Below are 23,910 nucleotides of genomic sequence, written 5' to 3' on the forward strand. Positions count from 1 at the left end.
GTGGTGAGTGGTAAGGGGAGGGCTTCTGGAGGGATCGCTGCCATGGGGGTCTGGGTTCTCCCCTTCCCTGCCCAGACACCCGCCTCTCCCACTGCCCCTTCCCAAGGGTGCCTCGTGTGGACTGTGTCATCCAGGGCACCTGTGGGGATGGCCGGAGGAGGGCAGAGTCCATGGCCTCCACTCCTGCTGCCAGGGTGGGGCCATACTAAAGCGATGGCCCGCCCACAGCATGCCAGCCAGAGGGACACATTCTGCGTGCTCCCAGCTTGTCAGGGCTGAGCAGTGGCCTGAGGTGGAGACGGGCCTGTGTGCCATGCCCACTGCCCTGCTCTGGGTCCCTGGCCAGTCACCTCTAGCCTTCTCTCCACAGTGAAGTATCTGGGGCTCTTGGCCATGTCCAAGATCCTGAAGACCCACCCCAAGTCCGTGCAGTCACACAAAGACCTCGTCCTGCAGTGCCTAGACGACAGGGACGAGTCAATCCGCTTGCGGGCCCTCGACCTGCTCTACGGGATGGTGTGTCCGCTCTCCTCCTGGCCATCGTTCTGTAAGGGGGGTGTTAACTGGAGGGGCCTCACAAGTCCCCTCACATTCACGGTCAGACAGCTACCCTGGCAAGTTAAACAGAGCCTCTGTCTTAGAGGGGCGGGGAGGGGCTGCGGGCTCCAGGGCAGAGCCCACTGAATAGGCTGAGCCGGGCCACCTGCAACACACCTGACCTCAGGCACCCCTGGGACGTGCGGCTTCCCTGTGCAGATCTGTGTGTTTGGGCCCGCCCATGTCCTGTGAATTCTGTCTTAAGAAACAGGGATTTGGTGCTTCCCAAGGTAGGCTGGTGGGTTGGTTCTGGCGGCCGTGAGTGATTGAGCGCCTGGCCCAGGTGTCCAAGAAGAACCTGATGGAGATCGTCAAGAAGCTGATGACACACGTTGATAAGGCTGAAGGCACCACCTACCGCGACGAGCTGCTCACTAAGATCATTGACATCTGCAGCCAGGCCAACTACCAGCACATCACCAACTTCGAGTGGTACATCAGCATCCTGGTGGAGCTGACGCGGCTGGAGGGCACCCGCCATGGCCATCTCATCGCTGCCCAGATGCTGGACGTGGCCATCCGGGTGAAGGCCATCCGCAGGTTTGCTGTGTCCCAGATGTCCGCATTGCTTGACAGCGCCCACCTGGTGGCCAGCAGCACCCAGCGAAACGGCATCTGTGAGGTGCTCTATGCTGCCGCCTGGATCTGCGGGGAGTTCTCGGAGTGAGTGGGCGTGGGGCCCCCACCCCTCCCCAGCTTGTCCCTCAAGTGGGGATCTTGGCACTTTGCACCTGCCCATCCGCTGCCAGGTCCTTCTGGGAACACAGTGGTCTCATACCAGGTTCCAGCAGCCATGGATGGGTGGCCCAAGAGGTCCTGACACCTCTATCTAACACTGTCCTTAGATTCTCTCTGGGTTCCCTGGTTCCAGGGACACACTGGCTCCCAGAGACAGATGATGGCCCTTGTGCAGGCAGTCTCAGATCTCCAGCCCCACCTAGGATTGAATTTGTCACTAAGAATCTCAGGAGCTGTCACACAAAAACCTAGATTTCACATTTCCCTTGGGAAGTTATAAGCTTTGCTGCTAGTCTCTCTGCTTCCCCCGCTCCTGGGCCTGGTCCAGAAGGCACTGTGAGGCAGTCGCCCTGTCCGCCAACCACTGTCCCCATCCCTCCTGAGGGCGCCTGATCTCCCGGAATCCCAAAAGGGAATCCCAGCAGGCCTCCATCCTGGAGATGCGTAGTTCTGTCATTTTCTTCTTGATTACAAGAAATGTGATCAAGTGTCAGTGAGCCGCCCTGTACAGGGTGCTTCGCGCTCAGACGGGCCGGCCTCTCCCCACGTCTCCCTTGTGTCCTCACCTGTTAAGGTCGTGAGCTTTCCAGAGCAGCCCTCAGTGTCTCCAGGGTTTTCCTCTCCTATTTTTTTTTTTTTTTTTCTCATTCGGCTGCTCTGTGAGTTTCTTATCTTTGCGTTTCCATGTTATAGGCCATTTACAGTTCCTGGTTCCCTTATATTCCATCTCTCAGCCCTTGGTGCCTGCTCAGGACATGGGAGAGCCCCAGGGTCACCCCTCCTGTGAATAGCCTGGCCCCCTTTTCTCAGCTTCTCACCTGCTGGGAGCTGGGATAAGTATCTTCTGGGGCCGGCATCCACAGGCTTCACCTGCCGCTTGTCCCCCAGGCATCTACAGGAACCTCAGCACACCCTTGAGGCCATGCTGCGGCCCAAAGTCACCACGCTGCCCGGCCACATCCAGGCTGTGTATGTGCAGAACGTGGTCAAGCTGTACGCGTCCATCCTGCAGCAGAAGGAGCAGGCTACGGAGACCGAGGCAGCCCAAGAGGTCACCCAGCTCATGGTCGACCGGCTGCCCCAGTTTGTGCAGAGCGCGGACCTGGAGGTGCAAGAACGGGTAAGGCCAGGCGTGTGGTGCACACGGCCCGTACTGTGGCCCCAGCTCCATGGCGTTGAGCCTCTGAAGGAGCTCTCAGCTACCTTGCAGTTTTCTATTTCCCAGCAGTGGAACTGGTGTGATCCTCTTGTCATGGCTTCATGCCAGCTGGGGCTTGGGGATCAGTCATTAGGACTTGGGTGGCCCAGGGATTATGGCAGATGGCTGTAGCTCCTCCTGATGCCCTGCGGTGACATGGGTTCTCAGAGAACCAGGCCACGCGCTAGTGCCAGGCAGTGCCTGCTGGATCCTGGACTTCTGCAGGGGACGTTAGGTATGTGATGTTGGCCCCAATGGAGACCAATGACCAAGGAGACCAATGAGCCCCAGAGGTTTGCGTGAGGCCCGACCTGGGCCCTGCTGCACGTGGGCATTAGTCTGGCTGTGCAGAGCCAAGCAGTGGGCAGCAACCCCTGTGGACATGGTGCCACTTGTCTCAGGGCAAATTCCCCCTTGTGGAGTGTTCTCACATGTGGAGCACAGTCCCCTCTGTGGCCCCCATTGTGCGTGACTTGTCTCTTTCCACTGCCTCCTGGTGAAGAAGATGGCTATGGAGGCTGGGTCTCTCCACTGCAAGGGGCCTTTTGTTGAGCCTATTGGCTCTGACAGGGAGTAGCCATGAGCCACTGTCCCTTGGGGCCAGGCTGTCCGCATACCCCTGGCGGTGGCCGAGTGGCCTGCAGGGCACGTGCATCTGACTCCCCACCCTCTTCTCCAGGCGTCTTGCATCCTGCAGCTGGTCAAGCACATCCAGAAGCTGCAGGCCAAAGATGTGCCTGTTGCAGAGGAAGTGAGCGCCCTCTTTGCAGGAGAGCTAAACCCAGTGGCTCCCAAGGCGCAGAAAAAGGTTCCAGTCCCTGTAGGGTAAGGACCAGGGAGCGGGGACAGGGCAGGGCATTGTGGCCACACCAACTGATGTGGTCCCCTGGTGTCAGGAGGGGGAGAGCAGCAGCCCCAGGCTGGGTGGGCCGCTCATGTGGACAGACCCCAGCACTGGCTGGTTCTGTGGGGCCAAACTTGTGCCCAGCGCTGCTCCCTGGGGTCTGCTCCCACCCTTGAGCCTCGAGGCTCTGCCTGATCAGCCACAGCATCCCCATCTGTGTCTTGTCTCTGTGGGGACAGTGATGCCCCAGCTCATGGGTCCTGTGTGGGTGACAGCATTTGGTGACCCCACTTGGGTAGACCCCTGCTGTCATCGTGGTGCAGTGCTTGGCTGGCAGGGTGGCTGGTGCTACAGTGTGACCGTCCGTCTGACGCAGCCTGGACCTGGATGCCTGGATCAATGAGCCGCCCTCGGACAGCGAGTCAGAGGATGAGAAGCCCACGGCTATGTTCCATGCTGAGGAGCAGAGGCAGGCCCGGCCCCGGCCGCCTGAGGCCGACGAAGAGGAGCTGGCCCGGGTGAGCACCGCTCCTCTGCGTCCTAGGGCATCCCCAAGTCAGGCACCCCGCCTTAGGCACTGGCTCCTTTCACCTGAGCCCGCAGGATCAGGGGTTTGCGTCCCGCTGTCCGCCCAGGAGCGCCAAGCAGATACCTGATGTTAGGGTTGAATTTCATGGAAACGTTCAGTGGCTTCTCCAGTCCCATATCCTCCCCCAAGAGAACCGCCATAGCCTGATCTGCACGGGGGCCCTGTCTCCAGAGCTGGAAAACTGCCCCATCCCTAGTTCCCTGTGTTGGGCTCCTTTCTGAAGTTAGTGACCTCTCTCTGCATCCTGCTCTCCAGAAGGGGAGAGGAGCAGATCCTCTCACAAGTCCCTCCTGTCCTGGACCCCGCAGTGGCAGGTACATGGAGGGGATGGATCTGGGTGCTGAGCTTTGTGCTGCTCTGCCCTCAGGAGCTGGGCACCCTTAGGCAGGTCACCCAGCCTCTCTGAGCCCTGATCCCTGAAGTGGAGGTCGAGGCTGTCTCCACTTCCAGGACTAGTAATAGTTCCTTTTTCCCAACACATGCTCTTTCCAACTTTGAGCCTCAGTTTCCCTGGAAGTAAAAGGCTGACAGTAAAAATCAGAGATCCAGCTTCCTCACCCAGGGTGTTCAGGGAGCCGTTGGAGGTGGCTTGTTCCCCTAGGCATTCCTGTCCGGTGTCCTACGTGCTCATGTCCAGCCCTGTCCCCCACAGCGTCGAGAGGCGCGGAAGCAGGAGCAGGCCAACAACCCATTCTACATCAAGAGCTCTCCATCCCCACAGAAGGTGAGGCCTGTCCCTGCACACCCGGACGGGACAGTGATCATCTGCCTCCCCTGTCCCCAGGCACCCCTTCCAGACAGGTGCCCAGGGGCCAGTGCCCTCAGCCACCAGCAGTGCTTGGGTACACCCGTGGGGTGGGTCCACGTGGCTGAGGCAGTAGCTGCCGCACAGCAGCACAAAGGTCCAGATGCTGCAGCGAGGAGGAGCTGGAAGGAGATGCTCATCCTCGTTACGCAGTGCACGTGTCCACGCCCAGCTGACGGGGGGGTTGGTGCCTCTTGAAGGGGAAGGGGTGCACATGGGGTTGGGTCTGGGGACAGCACATTCTAGATCTCGGGGTGGTGCCCAGTGCCACTGGTGTGCCCTGCTCCGGCTGCCCATCAAGAGCCTCCCGGTCACACACAGGCAGTGCCTGCTCAGCACTCATGCTCTCCCTGCCCCGGGGCCTCGGTGCTTCCGTGCTTGTGGCTGGATCTAGAAGCAGAAATGGGGTCACATGGGGTCTTCTTCCAGCACAAGGGCCCCGATGTCTCCACTCTTTGGCAGCACTGTCTGGCTTTGACTCCCACTGTGCTGGTGGGGGTAGGCTGACGTTACTTTTCAGTTTGGAGAGAAAATAAGGAATCAGATAAAACTGATAAAAACGTGCTTTGCCCTCTGTGACAGACTCATGATGTTTTGCTCAAATGACATAATTTCCCGTGGTCTTTAAGACATGTACCAGAGATGAGTTTCACCCATGCCCCACAGTCCCAGTGTCTCTGGGGAGGCCCCTTGCTGCTGCAGATGCCCTTATCACACTGGGCAGGGCACCTGCATCCCCAGGCTCATCGTTCATGAGACAATAACCTGGCCTCACGAGCCAATAACGCCTTGATGTTGCCTTCGCAGCGGTACCAGGACATGCCGGGCGTGGAGCACATACCTGTGGTGCAGATTGACCTCTCGGTGCCTCTGAAAGTCCCAGGCAAGTGCTGCTGGCGTGCAAGTGGCCGAGCCCCGCTGCATGGCCGCGTGAGCCGTGGTCCTGGGGCTGAGTGCCTGCCTGCCCGCCTGCAGGGATGCCCATGTCTGAGCAGTACGTGAAGCTAGAGGAGGAACGTAGGCACCAGCAGAGGCTGGAGAAGGACCAGAGGCGGAAGAAGAAGAAGGAGAAGGCGAGGCGGGGCCGGCACCACCGCCACAGCTCACTGCCCACAGAGAGCGACGAGGACATCGCCCCCGCCCAGCGGGTGGACATCGTCACTGAGGAGATGCCTGAGGTCCGCCCCCCACACGGTCGCGGCCTCCTTGGAGCTGGGGTGTCACTTCTTTGGTCCTCAGTGGGAGGGGTCTGGCCCTGGATGAAACGGTTATTTGTGGGTCCCCTTCTGCGGGGGATGGGGCACACACATTTGAGTCTCTTCTGGTCACTGTTTTCCTGGTGGCTGACCCCACTCCTGGTCTGGAGAGAGCGAGAGGCAGGAGGCTTGTCTGCCTGGCGTGGAGGTGGCTCCACCTGCCACGGACTCGCCCTGCAAGGCCAGCCGCCCCTCTCGCCTCAAGGGGGACACATGTCCACTTGTCACTGTGACCCTGCGTGTGTGGATGCTGAATGATGTTCTGTGTGCGTCAGGACCCCACGGGTGTGGTTGTTTCTGACAGTTCCACTGTTTCAGACATTCTAGATGGGGAGGGGCTCTGCCAGGCCCCTGGGGGTTCTGCAGTTGCTGGTTGAACTGGGCACTGAGTTCCTCTCCACCCCCTTAGAATGCTCTGCCCAGTGATGAGGATGACAAAGACCCCAACGACCCCTACAGGGCCTTGGACATCGACCTGGATAAGTAAGTTTCGAGCCGGGTGGATGTTTAGGGGACACGTGGGTGGGCCATGCTACCCTGTGGCCACCACAGACAGGCGGGCCTCCCTGCAGGGGCTTTCCCCAAGCAGCGTTCCTCCTGAGACCCTCAGGCAGGCTCTGAGGGCTCCAGCCCCAGGGCGCAGGGGAGGGGGACGTTTGGAGGAGCAGGTCCCACGCCCCATGACCTGGGCGGGAAGACACAGGGTGCTGCGCAGACCTGGGTGGCGAGGCCAGCTGCTAGCCTGGTGACCCCACTCTCCTCCTGTCCCCTCCTGAGGCCCTTAGCTGACAGCGAGAAGCTTCCCGTCCAGAAACACAGAAACGCCGAGACCTCCAAATCCCCCGAGAAAGAGGACGTTCCCGTAGTAGAGAAAAAGAGGAAGAAACCTAAGAAGGAGAAGAAACACAAGGAGAAAGCGAAAGAGAAAGGGAAGCAGGCAGAGAAGAAGGAGGTATCCCGGGGCTCGGGTTCTGGACTTTCCTTCCCTCACCCCAATGTCGTGGGAGCCTGAGTCGGGCACAGTGGAGAAGGGGGTGCAGGCCGAGGGCTGCAGGACGGGGCAGACTGGAGCGGGGGACTGGGTGGAGACGAAGCCATCCCTGCACCCAAGTTAGGGGAAGGAAAATGTGTGGATCAGAGGGACAGCCCGCGGGGCCCTGCTGCTTTGCTGCTTAGCAGCAGGGCTTTCCAGCCAGCCTGTGCACTCCGTGTCGGTCCTGCACAGCCGCTGTGTTCGCTGTTGCTGGCTTTTTGACCACTGGGAGCAGCACAGGTCTGCATGCGGGTCCGCGATTGTTCTTCAAGCAGCAGCAGCCAGAGCTGGTAGCCTGTGGCACATAGCACTGTCACCAGCGCCTGGCCTCAGAGGTTCTGCAGAGCTAGTTAGTCCTGTGTCCTGGGGCCACGAGGGTGGGTGGGCCACCTGGGGTGGCCAGCAGGAGGGTCCTGGCAGCCCAGCCATTGTGAGACCAGCCACCCTTGGCCTTGCTGTTCCTGTGACCCTCTTCCTGGGGTCCCGGCCCACTGTCTTTTCCAAAAGCCTGTTTTCTTGTGGTTTCAGGGCGAGGACTTAGATTTCTGGCTGTCTACCACCCCACCACCTGCCGCTGCCCCTGTCCCAGTCCCTTCCTCGGTAAGAGCCTGGCAGGCAGCTTGTGTGCTGGTCCCAGTGTGTCCTGAAAGGTCATGCTCAGACCTCTTGAACTTCCTGTTCAGCATCTCTCCATGCTTCGGGACGAAGCGCTTGTCCGGGGCCGGAGCTACCTTCCCATATCCTGATGAGACATGTGGGATGGGGTGGGGGCAGCCAGGCCTCTGTCACCTAGAGGGTGTCGTCATCTTCTCAATGGAGCGAGGGACAAGCCTGGCTAAGGGAGCTGCCCTGAGCCCCTCTGTCCCTTCCTAGGGCTGGGGAGAGCTGAGTGCTGAGCCTGGCTGCAGGAGCTGTTTGGAGTGGCATGGAGGAGGGGCCCTCGCTGCTGAGCTGTGAACATCCCGCGGGCAGCCCTGGGCCCCCTCCAGCCCTAACCATCCTATAATGCCTTGTTGCAGGATGAGCTGGGTGTGGAAACCACTGTCGTCCCTAAAGACGAGTGTGAGGAACCCAGAGGGGAGGAGCCAAAGGATGAGGAGGGAGAGGCTGGTGAGCGAGGCCCGGACAAGGTGCGTCATGGCAGGCGCGTCCCCACTGCAGGGTATGGGTAGGGGAGGCCCCAGACTGGCAGGAGGGGTCCTCTGCCTGCTGCCACAGAGCAGCACCATCCATGTGGTGACGGGACAGGGCTCCTGTGGCCCGAATCCCCCTGGGCAGGGCAGCCCAGATCGCGCTTTCTGTCAGATTTTGTCACTGTCGTTACAGTTTTCTTTTTTAGTAAGAGCTTTATTGAGGTAAGATTCTCAAGTTGTGAAGGTCAGTTGGCTCAAGTGTGTCATTCAGGGTGTCAGCTGCTTTTGTGGCATTATGCTGCCATCCCACCTGGCTTGTGTCCCTGTGACCTTGATACAGTCGGCCCCAAGGGCAGAAAACGCAGGGCACTTGCTCCTGGGGGCCACAGCAGTGCCCTGTCGTGGGCCCCTCGCTGGGGAGGTTTGGAAATTGACTGCAGGCCCTCCTGCTGTGGCAGAATCCCTCCAAGCATAAGAAGAAAAAGCACAAGAAGGAGGAGCGGCCCAGAGACAGGAAGAAGCCCAAGAAGCGGCAGCAGCCCGAGAGCGCGGCGGGCCCCGTGCAGAACGGCGCGCTGGAGGAGGAGCCGCTCCCGGTGAGGCTGGGGAGCCAGCAGACCCGGAGTCCCCACCCCTGCCTGCAGGCGGCACAGTCCCCTCCGCGCCCTCACTCCTGGGCTGCGCGCTGTGCTCTCGGATCTTCCCAGCTCCTCAGTGTTGGGAGTTGTGGCTTTAGATGCAGAGCCTTGGGTGGCACCATGGGCCTTGTCCCCCACAGCTGACACATCTTCTCTCTCCTCAGCCCATGTCCAGCTACTCCCTCCTCGCTGAAAATTCTTACATTAAAATGGTGAGTGTGTGGGCAGGACCGAGGGGGCAGGAGGCAGGACAGGTTCATTTCCTGCTGACATGAGGATTGTGTGGAAAGCTCAAGAGGCCCCAGGTGTCACATGGCTCAGGGCCTGTGTTCCTGGAAGACATTCCTGAGGCAGCAGCGCGGGCCTAGCCACACTTTGGCTGGTGTGACTGTGGAGGCCTGCTCGCTGTGGGCCAGGTGGCCGATGTGCAGGTTGCCACAGCATGTCCACAGAGAAAAGCAGGCAGTGGCTGGCCATGAACAGCCTTTAGTGTGGCTCTCAGGCAAGGGTTGGGGGCGTAGCACGCTTGGTCCTCTCTGCACTCAGGGGACACCCGTTGCTTTTGCAGTCACCAACCACAATGAAAGGTGTTGGTCCTCGTTCCAGCCATGAATTCATGCCCCCTTGGGTCCAGTTGCTGGGGCTTCTGCTGTGCCCCCGGTTGACCCTGGGCCTTACTTTGTGCAGACGTATGACATCCAGGGCAGCTTGCAGAAGGACAGCCAGGTCACCGTGTCCATCATCCTGGAGAACCAGAGCAGCAGCTTTCTGAAGAGCATGGAACTCACCGTGCTCGACTCGCTCAACGCCAGGATGGCCCGGCCAGAGGGCTCCTCGGTGCATGACGGCGTCCCCGTGCCTTTCCAGCTGCCTCCAGGTGAGTCCCTCCTGCTGTCCCTGTTTCAGCCTGTCCCACTTACGGAGGCTGGCGGTTCCCAGGTCGTCTGGATTTCATTTGGCCGAGTGGACCATGGCTCTCTGAAGAGCATGTGGACTTGGGCAGGGCCTGGGCCTTCCTGAGTCTCGCAGCCCCAGCGATCTGTGAGATGGTGGTGGGACCAGGCCCAGGCCTGGCGGGGACACCAGGGGCCTCCCCTGCTGGCTCGACTGCCACTTACCACCTTGCCCACCCTTACCAGGTGTCTCCAATGAAGCCCAGTTTGTGTTCACTGTCCAGAGCATCATCATGGCCCAGAAGCTCAAGGGGACCCTATCCTTCATTGCAAAGGTAGGCACCGCAGGGAGCCAGCCCTGCAGGCCGGGAGTGCTTCCTCTCATCCCCGTGGGGCATTGGTGTGCCCTGAGCTGGGCCACCTCCCCGCCCAGCTGCTGCCTTCACTCCTCTGCAGAATGACGAAGGGGCCACCCATGAGAAGCTGGACTTCCGGCTGCACTTCAGCTGCACTTCGTACCTGATCACCACACCATGCTACAGGTGCGCTGCTGTCCTGTGGTCGGGGGTTTTCTGGGCAGTCACCTCAGAGCACCTCTGGTCCTAATACATGAAAGGATGGAGGCGGGGTCAGGCCACCAGCTTGCTGGGGTGCGGCTGCCTCATGTCTGAATCTGCCTGGCCCCCTGATGGACACCACAGCCTGGGCAGCTTCTGCAATAGACTTTTACTGCCCCTGGTTCTGGAACTTGGATGGCCAAGACCTAAGGTGCTGGCAGGGCTGGCTCCTCCTGAGGCCTCCCTCCTTGGTGTGTAGACGTCGTCTTCTCCCCATGTTCTTCTGTGGGCATTCCTCTGTGTCTGTGTCCTAATCTCCTCATGTGGACACCAGTCATATTGGATTAGGGTCACTCTAATGAGTTCATTTTATTTTAACAACCTCTTTAGAGGCTATTTTTTCCAAATACAGTTATATTCTAAGGCCCTGGGGGTAAGACTTCAGCATATGGATTTTCAAATTTTTGCTGGGAGGGAACACAGTTCAGCCTGTAGCATCTCACAAGACCCTCAGAGACCTCCCGGGCCCCAGGCACACAGAGGAAGGGTGGGCTTTTGTCTGCGTCGATGCCAGGGAACCACAAGGGTCCTGGCCCCTGCCTGCATCACCTCTCTGTCCTCTGTCCTCCCCACAGCGACGCCTTTGCCAAGCTGCTGGAGTCTGGGGACCTGAGCATGGGCTCAATCAAAGTCGATGGCATTACCATGTCCTTCCAGAACCTTCTGGCAAAGATCTGTTTCCATCACCATTTTTCTGGTAAGGGGTGTGGTACACCTGCTCCGTTTCACGGTATTCACGTGCACATTACACACATGTGTCTCGGCCCTGGCAAAGCAGCCCTTCCCTTGCTGGAGTTTGGCCTGCAGCCCTTGCACCTGAGGCTCACACGCTGGCGTCCCCATGCCATCGGGCCTGGGACCCTGACCCCCGGGACCTAATAGGGCCTCTTCCTGCTCCTGAGGGGTCTCTTGGAGCCATCGCTGAGGGCATACTGCTGTGTGCTGTCGCAGTGTCCCTAAGAAGTGGGGCCTTACCCTCCTGTTCTGTTGCAGTTGTGGAGCGAGTGGATTCCTGTGCTTCCATGTACAGCCGCTCCATCCAGGGCCACCACATCTGCCTGCTGGTGAAGAAGGTGAGCCCACCCCAGGTCCACTGCATGGCCTGATGCCTGAGCTGAGCTCCAGGGCTGTGAGGGCTCAGGGAAGGGGACAGGGCCACCCCATACCTAGCAGTCCAGATTTGCCCTCTCAAAACAGGGCTTCCTCCTCCTGCTCTGCTTGTCCCCAGACTGAAAGGGAGCAGCATGGGTGTGGGTTGGGCACGTCAGTGGGAAGGCTTCCAGGGCACTAGGCCACCCCCATGTACTTACATGCAGCCACGGAGGCCCCAGGTATGTGACCTTACCTCCCGCTGCTCTGTGTCCAGAGTGACCTCTTGCCCTCCTCCCTGGCCTCTCTCAGCCAGGTTTTGTGGGGTCCTCTTCTCTTTGAATATATTTCATAGTTCAGTTGGCGGCTGTCTTGTGAAGAGTGTTTGAGTCTGTGCTCGTGGGGAATATTTAGTTTTCTTTCTCTGTATTGGCTGTCTGGTTTTGTCATCCAGGTAGAGTGGCCTCCTAAAATGAGTTGGGAAATGTTTACTCTTTGGTTGTCTTCTGGGAGAGATTGTGTGTGATTAATGTTATGTCTTCCTTAGACATAAAACGTGTTTGTTAGAATTCATCAGGCGAACCATTTGGGACTAGAGATTTCTTTTGCTGAAGTTTTTAATCTACAAATTCACTTTCTTTAATGGTTATCTATTTCATTCTGGGTGAGTTTTGGTAGTTTGTGCTTTTCAAAGAACTAGTCTAAGTTATTCTCTGAGTTACTGAATTTATAGGTGTAGACTTGTTTATAGGATCCCCCTTATCCTTTTAATGTCCATGGGATTGTGTTCAGTCATCATGTTGGCAGTTCGCATATTTTCTTTTTTCTTAGTTATCCTGGCTAGAGGTTTATCAGTTTTATTGCTCTTTTCAAAGAACCAATTTTTTGTTTTATTTTCTTTATCATCTTTCTGTTTTCAGTTTCAGAAAGTTTTTCATCTTTCTCTTTACGTTCTGCTCTTACCTGTTTTCCTTCTTTCTGCTTGCTTTGGGTTTATTTTGCTCTTCTGTGAGTTTCTTAAGGTGGAAGCATAGACCTTTCCAAGACAACTTTGTTTTCTAATAAAAGCATTTAATACTATAAATTTCCCTCTGAGCCCTGCTTTAGCTGCATCCCACAAATTGTGGTATGTTCTATTTATTTATTTATTTATTATTGATTTCTAGTTTGGTTCTACTGTAGTCAGAGAACATCCTACTTAGAATTTTACTTCTTTTGCACTTGTCGAGGTCTGTGTTTAACGCAGGATATTGTTAATCTTGGTAAATGCCCCACCGGTCGGCTTTTGTTAAGCGGGATGTTGAATGACTATCACTTAGATCCAGTTGGTTGGTGGCCTTGTACCATTCTTCAGGATCCTTGCTGATGTCCTATCAAATGATTCTTTTGAGTGTTGAGGTCACCAGTTTTCACTTTGTCTATTTTTCCTTTCATTTCTGTCAGGTTTTGCCTCATGGGTTTTGAAGCCCTGTTGTTGGATGTATAGACAGCTAGAATTCTGATATCCTCTTGGTATACTGACTCTTGTCAATATGCAGTGTTCCTCTTCATCTCCGGTAATTTCCTTTGCTCTGAAGTCTGCTTTGTCTGCTGCCAATATAGCTACTGCAACTTTCTTCAATTGATGTTTCTATGGTATATCCTTCACTGGTAGCCTTCATTGTTCTATTTATTTTATTTATTTATTTATTTGGCAGCTGAGCTTGACCTTACCAGCACCACACTCTCCCAAGTGAGCTAATGCACCAGCACCTCGTCATATTTAAAGTGACTTTCTAGTTTGTGCCATGCTTCCTTATCCATTCTTCCAGTCTCTGTCTTTTAATTGGTGTGTTTAGACTGTTTACATTTAAAGTAACTGCTGGTAGCATATGGATTTTCTTCTACTATTTTGTTTTCCAGTTGTCTCTTCTGTTTTTTGTTCCTCTTTTTCCTTTTTCTGCCTACTTTTGGCTTATGTCAACATCATTTAGTATTCAGTTCATAAGCATCTACTGTGTCTTTAACACACTGTCTTTGTATTTTGTAAGTACAGGTGTCTATGGATTGCACTATACATACTCAGCTTTTCGTCGTCTCCTTGGAGGTAAAGTTTTACCACTTCAAGTGGAACGTAGCATCCTCAGTACCCGTTGGGACCTATTATTTACCAGTTGTCCTGGGTGTTGTGTTTATGTTTGTGGGAAACACTATCACACCAGGTTGTCATTTTGGCTTCACACTGTCAAAACTAATTTTAAAGACCTCAAGGGAAGAGCAGTCTCTTTCATTTGCCAATGTTTACCATTTCCATTCTGTGTCCATTCTTCATGTTCCAGTGTCTTCCAGGTCACTCCCCTTCTGTCTGAAGAACTTCCTTCAGCAATTCTTTCACAGCAGGTCTGCCAGCCCCTGGTTCCCGTACTTTACCTCATCTGATCATTCCTGTTCCACCTTCATTCCTCGAAGCTGTTTGTGCTAAAGATAGAATTCTGGCTCAGCAGTTCTTTTCTGTCCATACTTTAAATGTGTCATGCCATTTCCTTTCTGCACCTGCGCTTTCTGATGAGAAGTCTAGTTATCTAAACCACTGTTCTTTTTATAGGGAATTAATTGTCTTTCTCTGTTTGTAAGGTTTTGTTTGTCTTTAGTTTTCAGTACTTTATGATGTGTCTTCTAGGCATGATTTCCTTTGGGTTTAACTATTTTGGAGTCTGCTGAATTTTTTTTGGTGGGGGCACACACAGCTGGCCAGTACACGGACCAAACTCTGGACCTTGGTGTTATAAACTTGCTGAACTTCTTGAATCTCTGTTTCTGTCTTTCCTAAAATTTGGGAAGTTTTCATCTATTCTTTATTCTAATTTTTTTATTGTGGTAAAACATACATAACAAAATTGACATCTTAACCATATTTAAGTGCACGATTCCGTGCTATTAAGCACATCCACGTTGCTGTGCAGCCATCACCACCATCATCTCTAGAACTTTATCATCTTCCCAAACTGAAACTCTGTCCCCATTAAACACTCACTTCCCGTCCCCCTCCCCAGCTCTTGGCACCCCTCATTCTACTTTCTGTCTCTGTGGATCTGACAACTCTAGGGACCTCCTGTGAGTAGAATCACATGGTCCTTCTGTGACCAATTTATTTCACTGAGATCACACGTTGTGGCACGTGCCAGGATTCCCTTCCTTTTCAAGGCTGAGTAATAGTCCAGTGTGTGGATGGACCATGCTGTGTTTGTCTGTCCATCTGTGGTGGACACTTGGGTGGCTTCCACCTTTGGGCATCTGTACATAATGCTGCGTGGACATGGTGTGTGTCTCCTGAAGACTCTGCTTTCAGTTCTCTTGGGCATACCAAGGAACGGAATTGCTGGGTTATGTGGTGATTCTGCTTTGAACTTTCGGAGGAAGCACCATGCTATCTGCACAGCGGCCGTGTCACCTCACACTTACCCATCACGCAGGAGGCTCCGTCCCGTTCCTGTCCTCACCAGCTCTTGTCATTCTCTGGGTTTCGATGGTGTAGCCCTCCTAGGGGCTGTGGGACAGCTGTGATTCTTCAGATCCTCTTCTAGGCCTGCATTTTTCTCCTTTGCTTTTGGGATCTGGACAACAGGAATCTCAGACCTTCTGTGTTGTTCCTCAGTCCCTGAGGCCTGTTCAGATTTGTCCAGTTCACTTGCTCTCTCTGTCTCCACTTCATTCTGCTGTCGAGCCCATTCAGTGAGTTATTATTTTGGTTATTTTATTTCTCAGGTCCAAAATTTCCATTTGGTTCTTCTTTTTCTTTGCTGAGACTTTCTGGTTTTCTCCTGAACAGTGTTGGTGGTGGTTTGTTGGAGCATTTTCTAGCGCTCCTTTAAAGCTTTGGTCGGGTAATTTCAGTTCAGCCTGTGCCTCATCTCAGTGCTGTCTGTGGATGGTTTCTTCCATGTAAGCTGAGATCTTCCTGGTTCCTGCGTGCCAAGTAATTTTGGACTGGATCCTGGACGTTCTGAGCCCTGTGGAGAATGTGGTGCCTAGCTTCCAGCCACGCGTTCTGGGGACCGTGCTTCCCAGGCCACTTCTGCCTCTGTTGCTGTTCAGTGCTGCCTCTCGTGTGTGCCCCATGGCCAGTCCAGGACTGGGTGGTGGTCCATCTGACTCAGCATGTTTGCTGTGCTCTTGTGGGGTGAGGTCTGCGTGCAGCACAGGCTGAACCCAGCACTTCAGAAGCACTTCTCCAGGGCACTTTCCTCTACAGGGCCTCCTCTCTGGGGCTCCCTGGACAGAAGGCGGGGGCTTTTGTTATCCCACACTGTCGACCTCTTCCACAGCTGCACCTGCATCTGAGCCCAGGGGCAGGAGGGCAGGAGGCCAGATAATGCCAAACTTGCCAGCTGTGGTGGGGCTCTTGGAATCCAGTTCTGGTCCCCAGTCCTCCCATGGCTGTGGCTTCTCTGTGGCTGCCAGAGCGGCAGGTGCAGTACTCACTCCACCTCACACAAAGCCCTCCCGTCTTATTTTCTAACAATCACCAGGTCACTGACAGATAAGAAAGCATTTTGCGAAGTTCAAGAGGCAGGTGTGTGTGCAGCTTTTAGAAACATCTGTCTCCTCTCTCTCAGGGCGAGAGCTCAGTCTCGGTGGACGGGAAGTGCAGTGAAGCCACGCTGCTGGCCAACCTGCTGGAGGAGATGAGGGCCACGCTGGCCACCTGCTGAGGGCGCACTCAAGCGTCACCCTAACTCCACCCTCGTCCACTGCACAGACACAGAGGTCCATGTTGCATTGGTTTGTTTCATCATCATTTTTTACTCCAACTCTGTTCACTCTCTTCGGCAAGCAGCCCCGTTCCTGTCTCCAAACCAGCAAGGGGTCCCCCCAGCCTGGCTCTGCACCCTGCTCTGTGCAGGGGTCGACTCTGGGAATGCAGCAGCAGGGGCTGCCCCTGGCACAAGCAGGACTGCCATCCGGGAGGACCGCCAGGACCTGGTGGCCATCAGGGTGAGGGGTGCCCAGCACATAGGGCGGGGCTCCCGTGGCCCCTGTGTTTCCCACGTCTCCTCTGGGAGAGCCCTTGTGGCTGCTTCTGTCCCCAGATGTCCTGACTGGTGCCGTCTGCCGGAAGGTGAGGACTGGGCTGCCGTCACCGAGGTTCTCCCTCCCCAGAACCCACAGCGAGAAACGGTCATGAGGCTGCTGTCCATTGCCTGCATGCCCGTGGGCTGGCTGGCAGCCCAGCCCCAGTGTCCCCAGGCCAGGCTGCGGCAGAAAGGGCCAGGGACATAGGGCGGAGGATGTGGTCAGAACCACTGACGGGCCAGGGATGGACCTTTTTGTTTTCATTTTTCCTGTTCAGTGGAAGTATATCTCATTGGGTTTGTTGAGGGTGGACTGTTGGAGTTGTGGGGTTCTGTGCCCCTGCTAGTCACTGTGCGCACCACAGGGCTTTGTCTGCGTCATACCCATAGCTGTCGGGAGGGCCCAGGGCGGACCTGAAGAGTCGCTCACAGGCAGAGCAGCTGCTGGGCAGCACAAGGGGGACCCTGGCACAGCCTGTTCCCTGTGGCTGGCCAGCTTGGGCAGGAGACTGGATTTTCCTGAGATGACCATGGTCCTTTGTGACAGTTTAAATCTCCCTTTTGATGAAAACTGTCACTTTAGCATGTAGAGTAATCTATTACAGAATCCTGTGCAGTGATTCTAGAATTTTGAAATTGTATGATGTGTTACATAAGAATTTATTTGCTATTGACATTCCCGTATAAAGAAGAGAGAGACATATCACTCTGCTGTAATGATTTTGTGTCAAGATGATCCAATAAAGTTGCAAAACAGACATTCACATGTGGGTTCTCCTGCCCGTGGCCGTGTGTGCCCTCGGCAGGGAGCAGTATCTGGCCCCGGGCTCTGGACGGCCTGAGCTGCTTTGGGGTCACAGGTGCTGCCGGAGACTGCGCCTCATGTGCCTGCAGCTCATGTCCCCTCGGGAGGCCACCACAGTCTCTGATGTGCCAGTCAAGCTCCCGGGGCGGGTGCTGACGGCTGAGGGAACCCTGACCTCCACCCATGCAGTCCCCATGAAACGTGCATGCCAGAGTGTCTCCTGCTGTTCCCTCCTTCCTAGGGGAGAGTGCCTGGTCCTCCGTGTGCACTGCCATGTTTCTGCTGGCCTTGCTGGCCCTGCAGAGACCAGGGACCACGAGGAAGGACACGCGGGGCAGCAGAGGGCAAGAATCTGCACGGCTGGCGAGGCTGTAAGTGGGAGATGAGCAGCCCTGACAGACCAGACCCCAGACCCAGGCCCCGCTCCGGCACGGGTGCCCCTGCCCCACACAGCGTCCCTTCTTCAAAATCGGTGCAAAAATGCGTGAGGAGCCTCTTCCCCATTATTCTTAATGTCTTTCTCAGCCCCTGGCTGGTGTCCCTTGAAGGCCCCAGAAGGAAGCACTTAGATGTCAGTGGCAGGGATAGTGAGGACCCGGCATGACAGGTGGCCAGGTCAGCGGCCAGACAGCTCTCAACACGATTCCCAGCATCCCCTCGGAAGTGCTTTCTGGTGAACATGTTGGCTGTCACCTGGGTTCTGCCACCCCTGCATGCCAGAGCACAGGAGCCACAGGCAACTCCGGGCAGCAAGGAGACCGCACAGACCCAGGCCACAGCAGCTGCACAGACGACACCAGCCCCGGTGTCTCCTTCCCCGTCTGCATCAGTCATTGCCACAGACAGACAACGGACAGAGTTGTGGTTCTGGATTCCTGTCCTGGCTTTCACAAAACTGCAACCTCGTTTTGCATAAAAACCCACTTACCCAGGAAGCTTGTCTTCCCACGAGACTACCAGTCCCTGGTGGGGCACGGGAACCTTTGGGAGTCCCTGGGCCCACTCCCTGAGGCCCCGTGAGTGTGGCACCGTATCAGCCGGGCCTCCCAGTTGTGGCCCCAAGGCCAGGTCCTGTCTTGCTTAGTTGGAGTTGACCTCTCCAGAAGCCCCCTGCCAGCTCCCTAAGCCCCCCAGATGGCTTCTCATGTCTCAACAAGAACTGTTCTTTGAAGAGAAATATCAGGGCTCTTTAATCATTCCAGCAAATGGCTCTGTGACCCTGCTGTGTACCCATCTCCCCTCCCCCTCGCTCCCACCTTTGCCTGCTTTGCTCTGTGGGTGGGGGTCGGGGAGCAGGAGGTGGCAGCAAGCCTGCTCCAGGGCAACATGCTGGGGCAGGCAAGGGCTGTCAGTGCTGGGCCAGACACTTGGAGGCACTTTCCAAGGTCAGGTTGGCCAAGTGCTGGGGCTCCAGACACTGTGGAGCTTGGCACTACCTGGTTGGGGGACAAGGGCACCCTCAGCCTTCCTCAGCCCTCCCCTGCCCTCTCCCCAGTGGGCCTCTGCTGGGGCCTGGGCCCCTCTTCCCAACCGGGACACCTGGCGGTCCTGTGTGGCCGAGGCCCCGCACCCACCATCGTCCCTGCACTCTCCAGACTGTGGCTGCAAATGGGATGGGGGAGGAGGCCTGTGGCAAACTGGCCATGGGGCTTTGATTTCTGCTTTAGGTGCGCACCTGCCTTCAGAGGCCACTCTCTGGGTCACTCAAAAGGCTGGGGTGGTTCTGCAGTCCTGCGAGGAGCAGGAGCAGCGCAAAGTTTATGCATGAAACGACCACACAGGTGTGGATGCAGCAGCCAGAGACAGCGCTGCTCGTGGTGCCATGCCCCCGTCCGCTCCCACTGACCCAGAGGACCCCACAGCACCCTCTCCTCGTTCCCTCTGCCCGCCCCTCCCTGTGGCAGGCCAGGGCAGCCTTAACTCATCTTGATGTCCTCTTTGAAAGACAGACATGACAGGGCCCCACTTAGACCCCAGGCTTGGGAGCCCTCCATGGGGCGCTCAGCCATCGTGGGGAGCCCTCCCGGGCTCTGACCACCATTCTGCCACCGACTCAGGGTAGGACCAGACTTTGGGGACCCTTTAGCCAGGATGGTCTGCTTGAGGGAGGCAGGGGCTGGGGCTGCCTCCTGCACCTGCTCGGAACACGGGCCAGGTCCTGCATCTTAGTGGCCCCTCCAGGAGCTGGGAGCTGCGGGACCCTGCCACCACACATACCCCAGGAGCACTCTTGTGCACACACACACTGTGGCAAAGCTTGTGTTGGGTTTGAGAAGAGGGGCTTACTTGTGCCACTTATTTCTACAACGACAGGGGGTTTGGGGTCAGGGGGCCAAGTGGCCTTGGTCCATGTCCCCTCCCTGATCCCAGGTGGCAAGCTGCTGCCTCCCAAAGACCCCAACTCACAAGTAAACAAGGCCCTGCACAGCACAGCTATCACCCACTTCGCCAACGTCCTGTAGGACACGGAGCTTGGAGGTAGCACGCCCCCAACCCCCAGATCCCACCCGGCCCAGGAGATGATGGCCAAGTAGAAGGTGGAGGGGGAGCCCCCCTCACCCCGCCAAGAAGAGCCTGGGCCAGCCCCTGAGCCTGCTCACGGTTGTAGCCAGAGCAGATGATGTGAGAGTCTGTGCAATTGTTGCAGGAGATGGCGTCGTACTGGAAGATGCCTGCAACCTGCGGAGAAGGGCTGCCACGTGCCCCTTGGCTGGCCGGTGGGAGGCCCACTTACCACAGTGACGCTCACAGTCGATGTGGCTTGTGGGAGGACAGGATGGCAGCGCGTGCTGACCACGTCCCCAGCCCTGCCCACCTCCCAAAGTCTGACACAGGCTCAGGGCCGTGTACCTGTGACCCAGAGGGAAGGGGTTCCCAAGGTGGCTCCCAGTATGGAACGGAGTAAACGCGGGGGCAGGGACAGTTGCAACACTCCCAGGGCCTCCAGGGTACCAGTTGGGGAGGCCCTAGGGAGGTAGTGGTATCTATCCTGCCCGCGCGGGGCGGGGGACCACTGGTGAGAAGGGCCCTTCCCTGGGGAGCTGCCATGCTCCCCCTTTCTGTCCTGTGCCGTCTCTCCGGCCTCAACCACGCCTGGGTGCGGGGCCCCCAGCATGGCAGGAGTTCAAGCCCTGTGGGGACTCTGAGATGGTCTCGTAGCACTCGGTCCTGAGGCCCTGGGCAGCACCCCTGGCCCGAGAGCCCGCATCTGCTCACTTGCAATGACGGCACCTGGATGACAAGCACCTGCTTACGAAAGATGGTTAGCAGCTGGCTAGGGAAATACCCTGCTGGGGGCAGGCAGGAGGAGGAAGGTCAGGCTCGGGCGAGGGACGGGGGACGGAGGTCGGGCCGGCCCTGCCTCAGTTTCCCGCCCTTACCCGGGAAGTACATCTTCCCCTGGTACAGCCGATCCATCCTCTGGTACCCGGCGGCCGCCACGTGGTTCAGCTTCTCCCGTCTCGCCGGGCGGTCGGGGCCGACCCCGGGCCGGGCTGTGGCACTCACTGATCTCCGCGGGGATGGCCAGGTGCAGCTCCTTCCTCGTGTCCTCGCTCCAGCCGGTGAACGGCGCCCCCGACGCGGGGCTGTCGCCCATCCCCCAGGACTTGAGGTACACGTGGTGGCGGTAGAAGAACTTCTCCGAGATGTTGCCGCACCAGTGCAGGCAGCCGCGGGCCAGCGCCGCCATCCTGCCCACGCACAGCAGCAGGGCCACGGCTGGTCCCCTCCGCTTCCGCTCACCAACCAACGGCGCCCCCGCGCCGCGCCCTCCGTCGCGCCCCGACTGACCGCGCCCCCCCCACCCCCAGCAGAGGCTCCGCCCTCACTCGACGGACAAATGACGGGGCCGGCTCCACCCAGGCCCCGCCCACGACCCGCCCCTCGCTTGGGCCGGAGACCGGCGTGAGCTCCTCCTCCAGGGGCGGGCCCTGCGGAGGCCCCGCCCCACGGCACGAGCCCCGCCCACTCCGCGCTGAGCAGGCTTCCGCCTCTCCCGCCGGCCGGGTCCCCCACGGGAAGTAGGTCCGGCTCCGCGGGTGCGGCCGGGCTGGGCTGTCGCGTGTCCTTCCGCGGACCGTGTCCCTCCGCGGCGGCGGCGGCGGCAGCGAGACCGGGGCGGCCAGAGGACAGAGGCGGCGCGGCCCAGAGGAGCGGCCGCGGGCGTGAGGCGGCAGGTGTGTGCTGGGGACGCGAAGGCGGGCGGCGGGGCGGCCGCCTCCCTCGGGAGGGATGAACGCGGGCGGCCCTCGCTGCCGTCGTGGTGACAAATGTCCATCTGCGGTGAGCCCCTGGCCCGCTCAGCAGCCTTCTGCAGACCCCCAGCCTCCTGGTTTGGATCCACATCCCGCAGGATCCCGGGTCCCCCCGAACCCTTCGACGCGGCCGGTCCCGCACCCCTGAACGGGTGACGGGGCCTGGGAGACGCCTCTGAGCGCCCTTCCTGCTGCCCGGAGGCGGGAAAGCTGTGCAGTGACCACGTGTTTTATCAGAAGTGACAGGAGAGGGAGAGGAGACGTGCCCAGGGCCACCCTGCAGAGCCGCTCGTGATCTGGGGCTGAGGCCTCCGGTCTGTCCTACTGCTGGCACAGTTGGGGACAGGTTTACATGAGCGAGAGGTGACAGACTTTGTGTGTGCGTCGTACCCCCGTGCCCACCTGCGTCTTCTGGTCTAGGACTTACTACTTTTGCAGCGGCCCAGGGGTGTCAGCCCCTGCCGGCCGTCTCCCCCTCCCCGCACTCGTGCAGGGGCTCGGTGGCCCATTGTCCAGAGCAGGAGCTGGGGTGCCACCGGGAGACCTCCCCCCAGGCATGTCGTAAGGACGGAGTGATCGTTTCCCTGCGTGTTTATGGTCATCTGGCTTTTGACCTGAGGGATAAAACTCAGTTTCCTCTTCTGTTCTGTGGATTCGCTGCCTTTTCAGGCCAACTCTTCCTCTAGTGTAGGAAAGGTGACATTCACTTGTTGGCTTGTTTGTTTTAGAGAGATTTGGGGAGGTGGCATCTGGGGCAGCAGTAAGTAGGTGGGGAGATTCCTCTGACCTTACTGTCGCCTGGGCCTGAGAAGGGAGGGACTGGTGAGTGGGCTGGGCAGGGAGGGCCCCAGCTCTGTGAGCTTCCGGGAACTGAGTTTTTGGTTTTTGTTGTTTTTTATTTGTTTTGGGGCATCTGAACCTGTGACCTTGGTGTTGTAATGCTGCGCTCTAGCCAACTGAGCTAACCAACCAGCCCCAGGAACCAGGTTTGCTTTTTGTTTTTTTGGTTTTTTACATTTTACATATAAAGCACTTTAATCTAGACTGTATAAAGAATTATTGCAAATTAATAAGAAAAAGAAAAACAGTCCAAGTAGTAATGGGAGAAAAAAATGTGAACAGATGTTTTACTAAAGAAAATATGCAAATAACCAATAAATATATGAAGAAGAGCTCCGCATCACAAGTCATCAGGAAAATGCAATTGAATGCAAAATGAAATAATGCTACAAACCCAGCAGAATGGCTAAAACCAAAAAGATTCATACTACCGAGCATTGATGCAAATGTCGATCAAACAGAGCTCTCACACATTGCTGGTGGAAAGTTTGGAAAACTGTTTAGCAGTTTCTAATAAAATTAAACATATGCTTATGCAATGACTCTGAAATTCCACTTCTAAGTAAATATTTAAAGTAAACGAGTCCATATATACACAAAAAGATTGGAGCAATAATGTTCATGGCCACTCTGTTCATAATAGCTCCAAACTGGAAACACCCCACATGTCTAGAAGAATGGCTTAAAAAACTGGGATATATTCATAAAATGCAATATCACTTAGCGGTATAAAGAACAAAGTACTGACTTTTTTTTTTTTTTTTTTTTTTTTTTAAAGATGACCAGTAAGGGGATCTTAACCCTTGACGTGGTGTTGTCAGCACCACGCTCACCCAGTGAGCCATGGGCCGGCCATCCCTACGTGGGATCCGAACCCGTGGCCTTGGTGTTATCAGCACCACACTCTCCCGAGTGAGCCACGGGCCGGCCACAAAGTACTGACTTTTTAAAACAATGTTACATTGAGCACGAGACTTCAGTTGCAAAAGAGTGCATACCATATGATTTCTATTTATATGAATTTCAAGAACAGGTGATCGGTGGTGACCAAGTCAGAAATCAGTAATGACCCCTGGAAGGTAGAGCATCCACTGGGAAAGGACTCAGGAGAGCTTCAGGGTGGATGCAAATGTCAGTCTTGATGTGACTGGTGGTTCCCTGTCGTGCGCATAGGTTAAAAATTCATCCAGCTGTACTTGTAATGTTTGTAAATCTTAATATATGTGTAACATCTGGAAACTATACAAACACATGGAAATTAAACAACACTCTTCTTAATGACATATGGATCCAAGAAGAAATTAAACAGGAAATCAAAAAATGTATTGAAACTAATGAAAATAATGACACATCATACCAAAACCTGTGGGATACTGCAAAAGCAGTTCTAAGGGGGAAATTTATCCCATTAAATGCTTGTTTTAGAAGAATGGAAAGATGGCAAGTAAACAGCTTCACCTTAAAGAGCTAGAGAAACAAGAACAATCCAAACTCAAAGTTAGTAGATGGAAAGAAATCATTAAGATCA

At 56.2% G+C, this 23,910-nt stretch overlaps 2 protein-coding genes across 3 annotated transcripts in view; both read left to right on the forward strand.

The window, feature by feature from the left end:
• The window catches only part of AP3D1 (adaptor related protein complex 3 subunit delta 1), a 46,063-nt gene extending 28,822 nt beyond the window's left edge, over positions 1–17,241 (forward strand). The window contains exons 12-31 of one of the 2 annotated variants that reach the window (XM_063110471.1): positions 371–516; positions 881–1,260; positions 2,224–2,455; positions 3,213–3,358; positions 3,754–3,895; positions 4,619–4,690; positions 5,579–5,654; positions 5,747–5,949; positions 6,437–6,510; positions 6,805–6,979; positions 7,589–7,660; positions 8,080–8,190; positions 8,652–8,789; positions 8,996–9,043; positions 9,519–9,708; positions 9,971–10,059; positions 10,181–10,266; positions 10,917–11,038; positions 11,335–11,414; positions 16,026–17,241. In XM_063110471.1, coding sequence (XP_062966541.1) covers positions 371–516; positions 881–1,260; positions 2,224–2,455; positions 3,213–3,358; positions 3,754–3,895; positions 4,619–4,690; positions 5,579–5,654; positions 5,747–5,949; positions 6,437–6,510; positions 6,805–6,979; positions 7,589–7,660; positions 8,080–8,190; positions 8,652–8,789; positions 8,996–9,043; positions 9,519–9,708; positions 9,971–10,059; positions 10,181–10,266; positions 10,917–11,038; positions 11,335–11,414; positions 16,026–16,121 — 2,678 coding nt within the window. In that variant the 3' untranslated portion in view covers positions 16,122–17,241. The remainder of the gene's footprint in view (positions 1–370; positions 517–880; positions 1,261–2,223; positions 2,456–3,212; positions 3,359–3,753; positions 3,896–4,618; positions 4,691–5,578; positions 5,655–5,746; positions 5,950–6,436; positions 6,511–6,804; positions 6,980–7,588; positions 7,661–8,079; positions 8,191–8,651; positions 8,790–8,995; positions 9,044–9,518; positions 9,709–9,970; positions 10,060–10,180; positions 10,267–10,916; positions 11,039–11,334; positions 11,415–16,025) is intronic. The other variant, XM_063110470.1, reaches the window with a different exon arrangement.
• A 4,066-nt stretch (positions 17,242–21,307) lies between these two features.
• The window catches only part of MOB3A (MOB kinase activator 3A), a 28,731-nt gene continuing 26,128 nt past the window's right edge, over positions 21,308–23,910 (forward strand). Inside the window, exon 1 of the mRNA XM_063110619.1 lies at positions 21,308–21,464. The gene's annotated coding sequence lies outside the window, so the exon portion shown is untranslated. The remainder of the gene's footprint in view (positions 21,465–23,910) is intronic.

This window comes from Cynocephalus volans, chromosome 10 (assembly GCF_027409185.1).
Source record: "Cynocephalus volans isolate mCynVol1 chromosome 10, mCynVol1.pri, whole genome shotgun sequence".
Taxonomy (NCBI): Eukaryota; Metazoa; Chordata; class Mammalia; order Dermoptera; family Cynocephalidae; genus Cynocephalus; species Cynocephalus volans.